Source organism: Oncorhynchus mykiss, chromosome 3 (assembly GCF_013265735.2).
Source record: "Oncorhynchus mykiss isolate Arlee chromosome 3, USDA_OmykA_1.1, whole genome shotgun sequence".
In the NCBI taxonomy this organism is placed as follows: Eukaryota; Metazoa; Chordata; class Actinopteri; order Salmoniformes; family Salmonidae; genus Oncorhynchus; species Oncorhynchus mykiss.
The window spans coordinates 18,801,578-18,814,379 of NC_048567.1; the positions used below are offsets into that span (position 1 = coordinate 18,801,578).

At 42.6% G+C, this 12,802-nt stretch overlaps 1 protein-coding gene across 5 annotated transcripts; it reads left to right on the forward strand.

Annotated features, from left to right (window-relative positions):
* The first annotated feature begins 390 nt into the window (after window positions 1–390).
* Window positions 391–11,469, forward strand: LOC110511268 (E3 ubiquitin-protein ligase RNF144B). 5 transcript variants are annotated; one of them, XM_036971013.1, is made up of 9 exons: window positions 393–735; window positions 1,784–1,880; window positions 3,638–3,932; window positions 4,880–4,984; window positions 6,201–6,261; window positions 8,697–8,907; window positions 9,804–9,960; window positions 10,141–10,230; window positions 10,438–11,469. In XM_036971013.1, the coding sequence occupies exons 3-9, from the start codon at window positions 3,726–3,728 to the stop codon at window positions 10,696–10,698; spliced, it is 1,092 nt and encodes a 363-aa protein (XP_036826908.1). In that variant the 5' UTR covers window positions 393–735; window positions 1,784–1,880; window positions 3,638–3,725; the 3' UTR covers window positions 10,699–11,469. The 5 variants fall into 5 exon arrangements, with proteins under 5 accessions (XP_036826926.1, XP_036826915.1, XP_036826908.1 ...); XM_036971020.1 differs by lacking the exon at window positions 1,784–1,880 and having other exon boundaries at window positions 392–570; XM_036971012.1 differs by lacking the exon at window positions 1,784–1,880 and having other exon boundaries at window positions 394–735.
* Window positions 11,470–12,802: the final 1,333 nt, after the last annotated feature.

Here is a 12,802-nt window from a genome sequence, read left to right on the forward strand (position 1 = left end):
CAGGAAACAGTATATTGCCTCCTTCTCGGCTCTGTGAAGGGAAGAGTTTGACTATCGGTAAAAACATAGTGTGTACTTTGCTCTCTACCGTCATCCAATTCTATATTTGTCACTCTCATCATCCTAGCACCTTCCGTCGGAGAGCTATTGACGAGCAAACCCCGATTATCAAAAGTAAAAATACATTTACTGTGATATTCTACCCGACCAGGAGATATCACAAGAGAAGCTTATGTGGATTTGTAACAATAACATTCATTATGTAGTCAAAAAGGACGAACTCCTGAGGTGAGGGAAGATGCTTGTAGGTTTTTGCTTTTGCTTTTATTCTATGCAAGCCGCCAGGGGCAGGCTAGAGGACATTCCACCAATAGCCTACCACTTCCTGGTCAAGCAAGCAGCAGGCAGGGCAGCAAGAACATCGTTTGCGGAACAATAATACACACACACACACACACACACACACACACGTCCATCTGGAAACACGGGACTGACTGCATGCCAACACTGATTGCGTTGGTGACTGTAGGCCAGGCAGCGAGGTGTGTCTAGTGCAGTTGGAAGGAAGAGGTAAATGGGTGGTGCTTGTGTGAATATCGTGGCGCCCGAGTGGAGGTGTTTTGTAGGTGACTGTGTATCAACAGATGCGTCTGTGTCCTAGTAAAAGCACTGCGGATGTTAATCTAGACAGAAGCAGCTCGTAGGCTACACGCAGTAGGCGACCTGACCGTGGAGGTAGGTCTCTCTTTCTCTCCCCCCCTCTCTGTCTTTTTTTCTAGTGTTTCCGTATTTATTGTGACATCTGTGTGGCATTTAAATGTTATTTTCAGTGTAAGGAATGGTTTAATGTGCGTATGTTGCAGAATTTCAATGTGGACCTATGTCAGTATAGCTACAACATTGGAAGGTGAAATTGTGTCAGTCAAGCTCATCTTGTGTTCTTCTGCTGTCTACTACATGCGAACAATGAGTATATTTCAGATTATTCCTCTATGAATTCTGGATGAAGAATATACTTTATTAGGGGCATACCCTCATAAAGAGGTTGTCACTCCCATTTACTGTAGTTTGTACAACAACATAAATACAGTGTTTGGTAGTAACACAGTAATAAAAAAATTATGGTTTTGTTTGTTTCTTTGATTCAATTAAACAGCAGTTTCATAGGAATTGGAGTAGAAACAATTTGACATTTAGACCTGCATTAACTGCAGCAACATGAATGTCTTTCTTTCTCTCTCTCTCTCTCTCTCTCTCTCTCTCTCTCTCTCTCTCTCTCTCTCACTCACTCACACACACACACACACACACACACACACACACACACACACACACACACACAGAGGATTGTAAGTATGGGAGCATAGGCCCAGGCCCATCTGCCTCCTTCCAACAGAACACAGCCAGTCACTCTGTATGTATGGCAACTATTCACCGAGCTGAGCTGGTTTTCCGTTTCTGCTTGTGTGCTGGACAATGAGGCTTTGATCCCTGGCAGGCATTCAACCTAGATTTTGATCCATGGAGAATGCCTACAGTATGGTTAGAAACAGAACTCACTATAATGTGAAAGCTGCTGTTAGTCAAAGCAAAGGCCTTATGGTTAGTTAATAAAAGCTTCTCTACATCATGATGATGATATAAAACGTTTGTTGTTGTTGTATGCTACAAGCTAGCGGTTCTCTCCAGCTGACCCCCATACTCCTGATTGCGGTGTCAATGGCTGGATCCAAACACTCCAGTGACATTGGTGATTCTTTCCTTCATTTGTATCACTTTGCAGGTTGCAATATTTCATCAAGACAACAAAAGGGTGAGGAACTTTCCAGGCGGAGAGATAGAGGAAACTGATAAAGCACCATTGATCTTTAGCACCACAGGTCTGTTTGCTACTGCTACCTTCCTGTTATGGTTGTGCAGAACTGACAGGCAGGCAGACTGACAGACTGACTCTGACGAACAGACAGACTGACAGAAGTAGGCAGCATTGTCAGATGTCTTCACCCTGCTCTCCAGTTTCCACCACAATACAGAAGTGCTTCACTCCTATGGGACAGAGAGAAAGAATGACAGTGCAGAAATAAAATGTGCACATTGAAGTGCAAGTATCAGTGTTTTGCATGTGTGCCATAAATCAATGTTAGATAGAGGAGCACAGTAAATTTAGGACAGTGATGTTGGCTCTATTGATTTGGCTGGTTTAAATTTGCCTGCCAATTTAAACAGCAACTGCACTTTGTGTGGAGAATGAGAAACTGTAGAGAGACAAATGCATAATCAACAGCTTTTTAGCCACTCATTCTGTAGTGCTAAATCTATTTTACTAATTAATTCTTTATTTTTCCTCATTGGATTTGAGGGCAGAGATATTGGCTCTGGGTTTGTACTCTTTCACAGGGCCCAACACCAGATGACCTGAGCTACAGTTAGACCTCTTAGGTAGACTTTGTCCTGTTCTCTAGCCTGGATTAGTCCAGAACATGTGAAATGGGTCAAATGGCAACAGCACCCCGAGTTTCCTGCTCTTCAATGAATTCTGAAATTAATATTTTCCTTCTGGCGAAACCTGAAAGACACATTTTATTGGTAAAAGGGATACCACCTCTTCTCTTGTTCGTCTATTGCAAAGATGCAAAGATATTACCCATGATTTTGTGTTGCGCTGTAGAAGTGTTGCACCGTAGATACCAATGTAAAACCAACGGCTACACGCACTAATACTGCTGGAAGGAGGGGGAGTAATGGCTCCTCTGTTCATTAATAGGAAGTGATAATCATATGTCCGGGGCCTGGTTAAAAGTAGTGCACTATTTGGGAAGCAACCTGGAATTAGTCTCTAATCCTCTCAGCTGTTTTAAACACCATTATATGATGTGGGGACCGGCGAGGCTATCAGCTGTTTTAAACACCATTAGAAGATGTGGAGACTGGCGAGGCTATCAGCTGTTTTAAACACCATTAGATGATGTGGAGACTGGCGAGGCTATCAGCTGTTTTAAACACCATTATATGATGTGGAGACTGGCGAGGCTATCAGCTGTTTTAAACACCATTATATGATGTGGAGACTGGCGAGGCTATCAGCTGTTTTAAACACCATTATATGATGTGGAGACTGGCGAGGCTATCAGCTGTTTTAAACACCATTAGATGATGTGGAGACTGGCGAGGCTATCAGCTGTTTTAAACACCATTATATGATGTGGAGACTGGCGAGGCTATCAGCTGTTTTAAACACCATTATATGATGTGGAGACTGGCGAGGCTATCAGCTGTTTTAAACACCATTATATGATGTGGAGACTGGCGAGGCTATCATCTGTTTTAAACACCATTAGATGATGTGGGGACTGGCGAGGCTATCAGCTGTTTTAAACACCATTAGATGATGTGGAGACAGGCGAGGCTATCAGCTATTTTAAACACCACTAGATGATGTGGGGACTGGCGAGGCTATCAGCTGTTTTAAACACCATTAGATGATGTGGGGACTGGGGAGGCTATCATCTGTTTTAAACACCATTAGATGATGTGGGGACTGGCGAGGCTATCATCTGTTTTAAACACAACTACATGATGTGGGGACTGGGGAGGTTATCGGCTGACTGCTTGTCTTCTGTTCTCCACCATCCACCAGATCATGGAGCACAGCCCTCCACACTTCCTCCAGCAGAAGCGCTAAGAGAAGCTTCCAGGCAGTGCTGACTGACCGCTCTGCTCCCCCCATGGCCAACATCAGCAGTCCAGACCAGGGCCAGGGTCAGGGCCCCATAGCCAACAGCAGTTCAGCTCAGCCTCTGGGCCAGGCCGGGGCTGTAGTGGCCTCCTCCACCCAGCCTGATTTGGTGGTCTACTGCAAGCTGTGCCTTAGTGAGCACCCCTCAGCAGCAACCAGCACGCTGCACACCTGTGACTGTGTCTTCTGCACCCCGGTAGGTAGACAACACAAACCTGTCGTAGCTTCTCTTCTAATATCTGATACTGGGCAGGGAAATGCCTGTATTTTCTATTCTCCCTTTGTTTTCATTCAACAAGACTAAGCATTCAAACAACAGGACATATCTATCTGCCGAATCAAAAATATATATTTAATCACCGTTTTCCTGAAAGCATTTAGTTTCTCTTTCACTTTTATCTCTGGCAGGCAGTACTGTAGCTGACTTTCTATTGATTGGTGTTCAGTCAGCCTGTATCCATCCGCACTGAGGTGGAGGTGACGTGCCTTGATACGGAGAGTGAGATATCCTGGCGTGGGGTTGGCTGGCAGGTGCTAATCTCTGCCTGGCTGCTGGCGTAGCTCGGAGCAGCAGTCTGAGTTGCTAGGCCAAGGTCAAACATAGGGTGCATCCCATGGGGCCTGGAAAGTCGTGCACTATATAGGGAATACGATGCCATTTGGGACACAGCCATAGAGAGATACTGTCAACACAACAATAAACCCCATGCATTCTGCATTCTGCTGTTGCTACAGTAGCTGGGTGAGCCTTGGTGTGACTCTTCTGACAAACAAAACGGCAGGTTTTTGCATGAACAGACTCGCAGGACTGCATTTTATGGCTGCTTTGTCTTTAGCATCAAATCTTTTGTTAGAGACGAGTCTAGTTCAAGTGCTAGTTACTGTATATCTCAGATACTGTCAACATCAACATCAATCCAGGGCCACTTTTAGTAGGTGAACGTTGTGGAATGTTGTAGATAAAAATGTAATGATCAGAACTGACGTGATTCCTTACTCTACATGGCTACAGAGAGGCATGTTTGTTTGGGAAAATGTCACAACGTTGTGCGCTGCTGAACATGGCCCTCCTCTCTGGTTTTGTCCATAGACATACATATTATTCACATCTGTGTTTATGTCATTGGTTGTCTGTCCCCTCAGTGTCTGCAGCAGTATGTTCAGCTGGCCATCCGGGAGGGTGGGGGCAGCCCGGTCACATGTCCAGACATGGCTTGTCTGAGGACAGGAGTCCTACTCCACTCAGAGGTACTAGGCTTATACTGGATGTTCTATTGTGTCTGCTACTCAAATGACACCCTATTCCCTTTATAGTGCACTACTTTTGACCAGGGCCCATAGGGAATTATATAGGGAATAGGGTGCCATTTTGGACACATTCAAAGAACCACTGGTTCACATCAATGTTTAGACCATTTGACTATTACACTGCTACTTTGCTATTGTAACAGTATAGCTTCCTTCCCTCTCCTCGCCCCAACCTGGGCTCGAACCAGGGACCCTCTGCACACATCAACAGTCACCCTCGAAGCATCGTTACCCATCGCTCCACAAAAGCCGCGGGGGGAACAACAAAAAAGCCGCAAGGGGAACCACTACTTCAGGTCTCAGAGCGAGTTCAGTCACCGATTGAAACGCTATTTAGCGCGTACCACCATTATCTAGCTAGCTATTTCACATCCGTTACACTCACTCCCCTTTTGACCTCCTCCTTTTCCGCAGCAACCAGTGATCGGGGTCAACAGCATCAATGTAACAGTATAGCTTCCGTCCCTCTCCTCACCCCAACCTGGGCTCAAACCAGGGACCCTCTGCACACATCAACAGTCACCCTCGAAGCATCGTTACCCATCGCTCCACAAAAGCCACGGCCCTTGCAGAGCAAGGGGAACCACTACTTCAGGTCTCAGAGCGAGTGACGTCACCGATTGAAACGCTATTAGCGCGCACCACCGCTAATTGGCTAGCCATTTCACATCGGTTACACTATTACACTCATATGTATTTGCCTGTTACCACTAGTAGGGTTGGGTAAGATGAATCATGTCACCACACCTTGAAACTCTGAATGTCATTGTCAGGTGTAAATGGTAAATGGCCTACAGCACAGGCCAATGTAGTGTTGCAGTCAGGTCAGGAAGTTTGGTAATCAACACCTCTTCTCTTGAAATTATTATCCCTGCGTTCATTTCTGCATTTCTGTAGAATGCAATACATTTAATTTCTGTGGAATGCATTACATTTAATTTCTGTGGAACGCAATACATTTAATTTCTGTAGAATGCAATACATTTAATTTCTGTGGAATGCATTACATTGAAGCCTGGTCTCAGATCTGTTTGTAACAACGACCATAGAAGTTGGCTATGCAACACAACTGATCTGGGACCATGATGGTCGTCCTTTGATTTTAAGACATAATCACAGACGTGATCAATTCTGTTTCATTTGTGTTGTTTTGCAGATAGCCTGTTTTGCCCCTGCGGATCAGGTTGAGCTGTACCAGCGGCTGGAGTTTGAACGAGGTACGGTACCGTTCATTAGCATTAACATGCTGGGGAGGTGACTGGTGACGGCTGTCATGGCAACCAGGCTATTTCAGGTCTCCCTCTAGTCCTTATCTTGACTCCCTCCCACCCCGTCCCAGTCCAGCTGAAAGGTTCTTGTAACTTTAGTAACTACTAGACGGTTCGTCAAGCTACCAGAATACCATAAGGCGATTTATAAATAGCAGTTTAAGAATTCTAAGAGTTCTAAGAGCTTGAAGAGAAGAAAACAGTGTAGAAAAGGTCCCGGCTGGTTTAACAAATTGGAATCTGAGGTTGGTTGGTTTGCCTTGTGGCAACAACACAGTGAAACCAATATTAGTCACCGTTCAGTCATAAATCAAATACCATAAAAATTGGATCTAGGAACAAAGTGCACAAAAACATGTTATCATGGTGCTACCCTGATAAAGGATAACATGGAATGTGCCTTTGTTACGAAAACAGTTAGAAACCCCACTGAAAACCCTGCCCTGGTACATCTAGGATAGGATACATCTAGGATAGGATACATCTAGGATAGGATACATCTAGGATAGGATACATCTAGGATAGGATACATCTAGGATAGGATACATCTAGGATAGGATACATCTAGGATAGGATACATCTAGGATAGGATACATCTAGGATAGGATACATCTAGGATACTTTCCTTCAGAAAGTATTCACACCCCTTGACTTTTTACAAGGTGGGATTAAAATGGATTTAATTGTAATTTTTGTCAACGATCTACACAAAATACTCTGTAATGTCAAAGTGGAAGAAACATTCTAACATTTGTAAAAAATCAAATAAAAAACACTAATATATCCTGATTTCATAAGTATTTAACCCCCTGACTCACTACATGTTAGAATCGCCTTTGGCATCGATTACACCTGTGAGTCTTTCTGGGTAGTTCTCTAAGAGCTTTGCACACCTGGATTGTACAATATTTGCACATTATTCTTTTTAAAATGATTCAATCTCTGTCAAATTGGTTGTGATCATTGCTAGACAACCATTTTCAAGTCTTGCGATAGATTGTCAAGACGATTTGAGTCAAAACTGTAAATAGGCCATTCAGGAACATCCAATGTTGTGTATATTTGTATATTTGGCCTTATGTTTTAGGTTATTGTCCTGCTGAAAGATGAATTTGTCTCTCAGTGTCTGTTGGAAAGCAGACTGAACCAGGTTTTTCTCTAAGATTTTGCCTGTGCTTAGCTCTATTCCGTTTATTGTTATCCTAAAAAACTCCCTAGTCCTTGCCGATGACAAGCATACCCATAACATGATGCAGCCACCACCATTGAAAATATGAAGAGTGGTATTCAGTGATGTGTTGTGTTGGATTTGCCCTTAACATAATGCTTTGTATTCAGGAGATAAAGTTATTTTCTTTGCCACATTTAGTGCCTTATTGCGAACAGGATGCATGTTTTGGAATATTTGTATTCTATACAGGCTACAATGTTGTTGATGCATCTTCAGTTTTCTCCTATCACAACAATTAAACTGTAACTGTTTTAAAGTCATCATTGGCCTCATGGTAAAATACCTGAGCGGTTTCCTTCCTCTCCGGCAACTGAGTTAGGAAGGAGCCTGTATCTTTGTAGATCTGGGTGTATTGATGCACCATCGAAAGTGTAATTAATAACTTCACCATGCTCAAAGTGATATTCAATGTCAGATTTTTTTAAACACATTTTTTTACCAATTCACTGCTCGACAGAGGGACCTTACAGATAATTGTATGTGTAGGATACAGATATGAGGTAGTCATTCAAAAACCATGGTAAACACTATTATTGCACACAGAGTGAGTCCATGCAACTTATTATGTGACTTATTAAGCACATTTTTACTCCTGAACTCATTTAGGCTTGCCATAACAAATGGGTTGAATACTTATTGATGCAAGACATTTCAGCTTTTCATTTTTTATTAATTTGTACAAATTTTTTTGTATTTTTTATAATATACTTTGGGGTGTGGAGGCCAGTGACACAAAATCTCAATTTAACTAATTTTAAATGCAGGCAGTAACACAACAAAAGGTAGAACAAGTCAAGGGGTGTGAATACTTTCTGAAGGCACCCGTATCTAGGATCCTCTACCCTCTATATCTAATACCTTGCTTTGGGTATCATTCTGTTAGGTTCTTATTTTTCAGAGAAAATAATCCTTTCAGACCCCTCTTTCAAAGTCACTGAGATCTCTTCGAGCCATGGTAACCAAAATAATGGTCAACTGGGCATGATGGAATGTTACGAGTTTAATTAACTCAGGAACCACACCTGCGTGGAACAACCTGCTTTCAATATACTTTATATCCCTCATTTACTAGTGTTTCCTTTATTTTGTCAGTTACCTGTATATATGTACATACATATGTGTTTATGTTCATCATTGGTTTGTTATGTTTCAGGGGTGCAGCTGGACCCTAGTAGAGCATGGTGCCCGGTGCTGGAGTGCCAGGCTGTCTGCAGCGTCGGGCCCAGCTCAGAGGGCCAGCCTACGTCCGTTCCCTGTCCAGCCTGCCACACCGTCTTCTGCTCTGGCTGTAGAGGGCCATGGCAGGACGGGCACGCCTGCCCCGAGCACCAGCCTATGACATCATCATCTGCCTCAGAGAGCAGGTCAGTCAGTCACAGTCAGAGCGCCTTGGTGGAAATAATATTGTCACAGAAAAACTGATGAATGCTGATTGAAGCAGTAGTTGACAGTTGTCTTGGCCTTTTGGCCATTTCTGGTGTGCCACAGACAGTGTGCTCAGTGTGTTCCTCAGAAATTCCATTGGTGTCTCTCTTTCTATGCTGCATACAGTATTCCACCCCTTCCACTCTTCAATGTGTGTGTGTGTGTGTGTGTGTGTGTGTGTGTGTGTGTGTGTGTGTGTGTGTGTGTGTGTGTGTGTGTGTGTGTGTGTGTGTGTGTGTGTTTGTTATTGGAAGGTGTGGAGTAAAGCTTAATGGAATGCCATTGTGTCCCTGCCAAAGGGGAGGAGTAGGGGAGTCAGTCAGTGAATCCATTTCTGTTGCTTTGACAACGCGAAGTGCCTCGTACTGGAGAAAATGTCCTTGAGTCGATGGATTTAATAAACTAAAGTATAACAACAGACAAGACCAGAAAGTATTCTAAAATCTTAGATTTGAGCCCCAAAGAATGAGAGACAGAATGCCAGTTTGATGTTGTTGTGGGGGATTAACACTATTGGTCCATTTAGTAATACAATGCAGTTAATTCAATCCCTTCTTACCATGGTATTCAGTCAACTGGTTCCCTCATAGTTTCTTCTCCCAAATAAATTAAGTTAAGCCGCCAATTAACATTAGTGCTAAATATAGAGGCCAGTCTGTGCCTCAGCTCCCATGGTTTAACCCTGCTAACACCATATAATTACATTTACACTATAATATATAGACATTATTAACATTCTTATTCTAATTCTCTATCTGAACCCACTCTCCCTCACCTCCCCCACCACCTCTCAACCTCGCCCCCACCTCTCCACCCCTCATCCACCTGTCCCCAGCCTTCATGCTGGGGGCCGGTCATGCAGTGACTCTGATATGCCCATCAAGCAGTGCCCCATGTGTGGTGTGTACATCGAGAGGAACCAAGGCTGTGCCCAGATGCTGTGTAAGAGCTGCAAACACACCTTCTGTTGGTACTGTCTGCAGAACCTGGATGTAAGTCCACATACAGTTATAAATGCTTCAATAAGTCTGAACCTACATGTTGTATGTTAATGGTGATACTGTATTCCTCTATGTTAAGGTGATATATTTCTGAGCTACTATGATAACTGTTGTTATATGTTAAGGTGATATATTTCTGAGGCACTATGATAACTGTTGTTATATGTTTAGGGTGATATATTTCTGAGGCACTATGATAAGGGGCCATGCAGGAACAAGCTGGGCCACTCCCGAGCCTCCGTCATGTGGAACAGAACACAGGTGAGGTGACTCTTCTCATTTTACACTCCAGTAAACCAGGAAATCTGTGTTTTGCTATATCAAGTTTTCTTGTATGCCTGAAACAACAGTAATTGGCCTGCCATTAAGTATGTGACATTCACATTTATTGGCCTCCTGCTAAACACCCTGTGTGTGTGTGTGTGTGCATTTGTGCATGCGTGTGTGTGAACCCTGTCCTCTTGGCAGGTGGTGGGCATCCTGGTTGGCGTCAGTGTCATCGTGCTGGTGGCCTCTCCTCTCCTCCTGCTGGCTTCACCCTGCATCCTGTGCTGCCTGTGCAAGCCCTGCCGAGGCAAAAAGAAGAGGAGGAAGACGAAAGAGCTCACACAGACAGACATACAGCCAGAACTCAGTCCCACCAAGTCACAAAGAAAGACTGCTCCTTCTTCTCACCACGGTCTGGGAATGGATCCATTGTCAATTCAGGAACTGATTTTAATTAATTAATGAAAACACTTAATTGAAAAGAATGGGGTAATTTCCAAATCATCGAATTTTAAATAATGTTATTGAATTGACAGAATTGAAAACTGACTAGTACCCAGATTCCCAACATCTCACACACACATACAGTACAGGACCACTGTCTACCACCTTCATGTGCCAAATGTCACAATGCCAAACCAGTCTTGTTACAGTAGGTGCACAAGTGCCTCCATCCTACAGTGCCTGGTATTTGTTTTGCCTTCCATTATATTATGCAAAAATGTGTGTTGTTAATGAAAAGAACGACTGTATGTAACATAGGAAAATATCCTTAACCAATGCAAAACATTGTTTCATAATGTGCTGTGGAAGCATTGTGCTGTGGAAACTGCATTGTGCACTGTATTAGATACTGGGAGAAAAATGTGTACATCCAAAATGGCACCCTATTCCCTACATAGTATGCTACTTTTGACCAGTCCCTGGTCAAAGGTGTGCACTATAATGGGAATAGGGTGCCATTTTGGAAGTACCCAATGATATAGGGCTTCAAAGGTGCACATAGAAATATTTTCTGCTGCTGACAGATAGTTTCCACCTGGAATTCCAGACCAAATTTCTGTTGGATTCTATATACTACTACTACTACTATAATGTATGTAAATATGTATTTATGGAATTTTGTATATGGTGGCTCCTGTCTTTTCTACTTTTTTTTCGTTGATGTTTCTGCATCAGATATTTTGTAAAAGATCCATTGTAATTGAAATAAACATTAGATATTGAACATGCCCTGGCTGCATAATAGTATGGCCCACTTAAATGTTTGTTTGCACATTGTTATATAATCTTGTTTACCCTGATTTATAACATGCCCTTTCGAGATTCACTCAGTCATAGGCCTGGTTGTCTTCATAATCTTGCTACTGAAGACTAGAACTATAGTAAATTGGGCCCTAAAGAGGTCGTACAATGTGAATGACTGCTATAATGTTGCAATGTATAGATTAGCCTATCAGATCCAAAGTCTACCACGGAGTTTGGGAATGACATTTATCGTTGACCAAAGAAGACGGTGATAGAGCTGACTAGTTTGTAGGTTTTGAAAGGCGGTTTGATGCTGTCAAACGGGACCATAAATTACTATTTTGATAAAAATCTAAAACGGTTAGTGTTCTGCTGGAAACCAGAGACACCTTGTGGTAGATGTGAAGATTGTGTTTCATATTTTAGATCAAGACGAAGTGGAACTTCAAGGGGAAAACTCAGAGATGATCTGAAGTTCTTAAACGTATTTGACATGGCTACGGAAACATTATTTGCTGGTAATCATTCTTTGCTTCAATTATTGCACACTTCTTCCTCAATATAGGCTTTAAGTCAGTGGCAATTGACCACTAAGAACCCTGCAAACAAGAGCTGAGATTGGAAGTTCCATTCATTCACAAAACAATAACTGAAATTGTTTTTCGTCGTGCATTGCAGTTAGATACATTATAAATGTGAAGTTTCTGCAATATTAGCAGGGGAACCCGATTTTCCAAGGCAATGTTTTATTTTTGCTTGATTTTAACTTAAATAGGTGACGGTATTGTGCATAACATCTCCCCCTTCGCGTGAACGCACACACACTCAATTCTTCATTGCTGCGACTTGCTTGCTAGTTGAGATTTCTGCTCTTCACTCCGTTGTCAGTTTAGCCTACATTTCACTGATATTAGTAGCAGAAAGCATGTTTTATTTGTGTTCTTCAAGGAAGCTCTCAATGATCACGTTAGGCTGCGTTTCATTTAAATATTTTATGGCGGTTTGATCGCGGGGGAGGCACTTGTAATGTCTGCAGTTTTCGGTTTGGCTATTTGTTTAGTATATTAGTTAATAAATACATCTCTGTCAAAATTCGTAATCTCTCCCATTATTTGACTAGTAGTTGTTGTGAAATGTTTATTGCTTGCCTACATTTTACTTCCTCCTCTATGTATAATATAACACATACATTAATTGTTCATTTCGATTGCCTGACGTGAAGTTTGTTCTCTAGAAAGTATTTGACTCTAGACATTACAAGTGCCCCCCCCCCCCCCCCCCCCCCCCGACATAAAAATGTAAATTAAATGCAGCCTAT